This window comes from Arachis duranensis, chromosome 2, assembly GCF_000817695.3.
Source record: "Arachis duranensis cultivar V14167 chromosome 2, aradu.V14167.gnm2.J7QH, whole genome shotgun sequence".
NCBI lineage: Eukaryota > Viridiplantae > Streptophyta > Magnoliopsida > Fabales > Fabaceae > Arachis > Arachis duranensis.
Window position 1 is genome coordinate 89,423,717 of NC_029773.3, and position 3,957 is coordinate 89,427,673.

A 3,957-nucleotide genomic window follows, 5' to 3' on the forward strand; every position below is an offset into this window, starting at 1 on the left:
CGACGCCAATCTCAAAAACTATTTTAAAATTTTACTCCAAATCTCTAATAATAAGATTCGGAAATAATAACTAGTGACTTAGCTTTAAAGAAATGGATTAGTTTTGGTTATTGGCAAGCTTTAGTGTCCCACTTAGGCAAAACGTATGTTGTGTAATTAAAACTAATTGCAACCACACAAATCAAAGTTATTTAATTAAAGCAAGTTACCAATAATTTATGACTACTACTAATTAAAAGGAGGAAAAAGAAAAAGAAATTATTATTTTTTAACTAATAATTAGCTCACAAATAATTAAAAGGAGAAGTGAACATGGTTTGGATTGCTACTGTATTGAAGATAAAATAAAATATTGACTAATTATTTATAGAAAAAAATAGTGTTAAAAATTATTTAATTGGTCACACGTAATCATGAAGAATCTTTTATAAGTATGCATCTAATTGTAAATGGATTCATTTCATAACTTGAGAAACTGCTCTTTAAATTTCGAATATTTATTTGAAAATGAAAAGAAACCGAAAGTTGAAGAGATAAGAAAAAATATAATAATGAACTAAATATTTATCATTTTTATCTTTATTATAAAATAATATAATTAATTTTTTTTCTTCTCTCCCGTTTCTTACCATTGAAGAACATAATTTTTTTTCTTTCCTCCGAATCCTGTAAAGGTTTTCTTATCAGCCGTACATTTTGAGCAAAAAATTCACTTGATCTAATGGAAATAAACATACATTTTTCTCTTTTTTTAATATATGCTTCCTTCCAAAGTCTTATATTAGACCCTAGATTACACGAGCAAGCATGATTAACTTTCACTTATATTACTTCAAAGTTATATATTAATTCATTGGATAATTATTTGGACGGATTGTATTATCAAATGATAATATATATAACTTCTTTCTTTTTAAAACAAGTAATTTTTATTTTTTAGGTTTATTAAAAAATATATATTTAGATAAAAAATAAAAAAGTAAAATAATATATTTTTAAAAAGTGAGAGTATTACATTGATAAAAAAAAAACTTAAATGTGGTAACCACTTAAAATTAGTTAAAAATTAAAGCTTCTAAACAAATGAAAGAATGTTTTCAATGATATGACAAAAGAATGAAAAGATAGATCATGATGATGATGTAAAATGATTTAAAATTCATGCTATAAAAGATCTTCTTTAAAATAAAAAAATATCCTTCATTAAACAAATTTGATACAGATACTTAATGAAACGCGTGACGTAAATATTAATAACGTTGTTATTAAATTATATTTTTTTATGTGTTAGAGAAATATAAATAATTTTTTTTGTAATAATTTTTTTCTTGATGTCCTTTATATAAAAAAATATTAAAATTCTATCAATCAGTTATCAAGATCTAGAATGAAAGAAAAAATTTTTAATTAATAATCATTAGTGGTTCGACTTAGTTACTAAAATAAAATAGTATTATTCATTAATATACTAATTATTCGTGTTAAATTTAACGGTGAGACAATATTAAATTTGATTAAAATATTTTTAGACTAAAATAAGACGTTTAAACTTTTTGAGATAATATTTAAAACGGTAGGAACTAAAATAATATTTTCTCTTATTTTATTTTGCGGTCATTATTAGGAAGGCAGTGGAACCTTGAAATTGGAAAACATGAATCATGAATGAATGAATACAAGTTGACATAATAATGGATCATGGAAACCCATGACACATTCGTCTCGTCAGTGTCATTGATGTTCTATAGTGTAGGTGTAGCAGTAACTTTCTCTGACTCTCAGGAAATCATTAATTGTAACAAGCATTCATAAATATGTTGCTGTGATTTGGAATATCATGGTCTACTCTAATTAGAGTTTAGTTCGTTCAAAATATATATATTTACACACTTAACAAAGACTCTAAAATCGAAAGTTTGAGTACAATTATGTTTATCAATTTTTTTTTAACTACTACTTTATTTTAACTTTAATCTACATATCATTGTTAAGAGTGTTTAAATTTGTGCAGAGGATATTACAGAAAATGAATAAATGTGAATATAATAGACATGTTAAACTTAACCTAAACAACCATACTATATAAAACACACAAAAACTAATCATCAATCGGCTATGTTATACTAGCATATTTGGTATTTATGAAAGAAAAATTATATGCTACTATAAGGGAAAAAAATTGATTATTCTGTGATGACAGATTTTGATTATTATACTTTGAAACGTTTAATTAACCTGGTAGCTGATTGCTTTATTTAGAAAATATATAAAATAATAAGTATAAATATAGATAAAAATAGTATACAATAACTAATTGGATAACTAATTTTGAGTATTCATCAAATATCTTAAGCCAAAGGCAATATATTACTATTTGAGAGTCATAACAAGGAAACTATTAATATACAAAAAAATAATATTGAATCTCACTCAACCCTCCTTTTTTTGAGGGGAGGTGACTAATGTAATTTCCATATTACAGTGATGTTATTACAGTAATAATGACAATAATAATACAAAAACAAGAGTACCCTCTTGTAATACAATGATCATAGTAATAGAAGGGTTGGAACTTGGGAACCAAAACAACCCTAGACTCCTTTACTAGCAACTACCCTGGAACTTATTCCAGCAAAACAATGGAGATGACGATGACGACAACGACGACGATTACAATAACAACAACATACTAAGATTAGAATGGATCCCTTAAAAGAATTTACCTGATTGCCAGTAAAAAAAATGTGATATTGTTTTCTGGGGTATGTACCTCAAATCACCAATCAAAACTAACTGAATAAAAATCTATCTAAAAGAATGGACTTGTTCGCAAGAACTAAGAAGAGTAGCTTGCTTCTTCAGCACTTATCAAGAATCATTCTAATCAAAGTTGGTTTATGGTACTAGATTGCCTTCAATCCAGCAAGTTTTCTTAGCTCTTCACATAATATAAATGTAATTGTTGTTTGTGGCCCGATTCTTGCGAATATCGCAAAGCCCCTGGCAGAACGGTATGGTATAGATTAAAACTATGTGAACAAAATATGCATGCTCTGAACCCCAAGAATGCTAGTAGTGAACATAAACTCACCCTTTGTAAAGTGCCATTGGACCCTCTGTAAGTAGGACCTGAACCACAAATGAAAAGTTGCATTAAAACACAAATGCAATTTCATGGCAGGCTTGGGCGATACGAGCGAAAACAACATGAATACCTGGTATGCACAATGAAATCCACTTTTATAGAGCCTAGAACCTTTCGATGCACGTTGCAACATGAGACGAGTTTTAACCATATCTATGGGAGCAGTTACGATGGTGCTCAAAATGCCAGCAACTGTGCTTGAGCTATATAGGGTAGAATTACAGTTAGATCAGAATTGAATCTTGTGCCAGTCTAAAGACAAATAATATTGATCTAAGTTAATCATATGAACAAAATTAGTTAGGCACCTTTTAACAAGATATTAGTTTTCAATATGTTGCACTCAGTATCATCAGTTCCGGAACATATTTAATTTGTCCTAATTTTATAATTCAAATTTCTTTTCCAAGCTTCTTCAGTCGTTGTTAATCTAAAGTTGTTGCTCATAAATTGGGGATTCTTAACCATATTCAGTTTACTATGATTCAATTTACACCAAGAATCCGAAGAAGGAAAAGAGTTGGAAGGAGAGCCATACATCAGATGTAGATGGAATCCTTCTTCAAGAGATGCAAACCTGACTAAAAGCTGCATACAAAAAATGCAAAATAAATTATGAAAGCAGAGAGACAATAGTATTGACAATGAGGACAGAACTAAATTAGGATGAGGATTAAGAACAATAGAGCAGAAGTATTCTCTATGAATTGCTTAAGATATAAGTAAAAAGAATCATACAGTTTGAAGCTGACCTGCTTGGTTTCATCGTATGTAGCAAGCTGCGATGCAGTCAAGGCAGCTGCTCGGGTCAT

The 3,957-nt window shown here is 28.3% G+C and overlaps 2 protein-coding genes across 2 annotated transcripts in view; one reads left to right on the forward strand and one right to left on the reverse strand.

Moving 5' to 3' along the window:
• LOC127744778 (protein WHAT'S THIS FACTOR 1 homolog, chloroplastic) overlaps positions 1-3,957 on the forward strand; it is a gene marked incomplete at its 3' end in the record, with an annotated part of 80,851 nt that overhangs the window by 64,876 nt on the left and 12,018 nt on the right.
• The window catches only part of LOC107475879 (uncharacterized), a 3,371-nt gene continuing 1,792 nt past the window's right edge, over positions 2,379-3,957 (reverse strand). Inside the window, exons 5-9 of the mRNA XM_052257070.1 lie at positions 3,898-3,957; positions 3,684-3,733; positions 3,216-3,348; positions 3,092-3,129; positions 2,379-3,000 (exon numbers count right to left, since the gene is read on the reverse strand). The exon at positions 3,898-3,957 is cut by the window's right edge and continues 51 nt beyond it. Of these exons, the coding sequence (XP_052113030.1) occupies positions 2,904-3,000; positions 3,092-3,129; positions 3,216-3,348; positions 3,684-3,733; positions 3,898-3,957 (378 nt within the window). The 3' untranslated portion in view covers positions 2,379-2,903. The remainder of the gene's footprint in view (positions 3,001-3,091; positions 3,130-3,215; positions 3,349-3,683; positions 3,734-3,897) is intronic.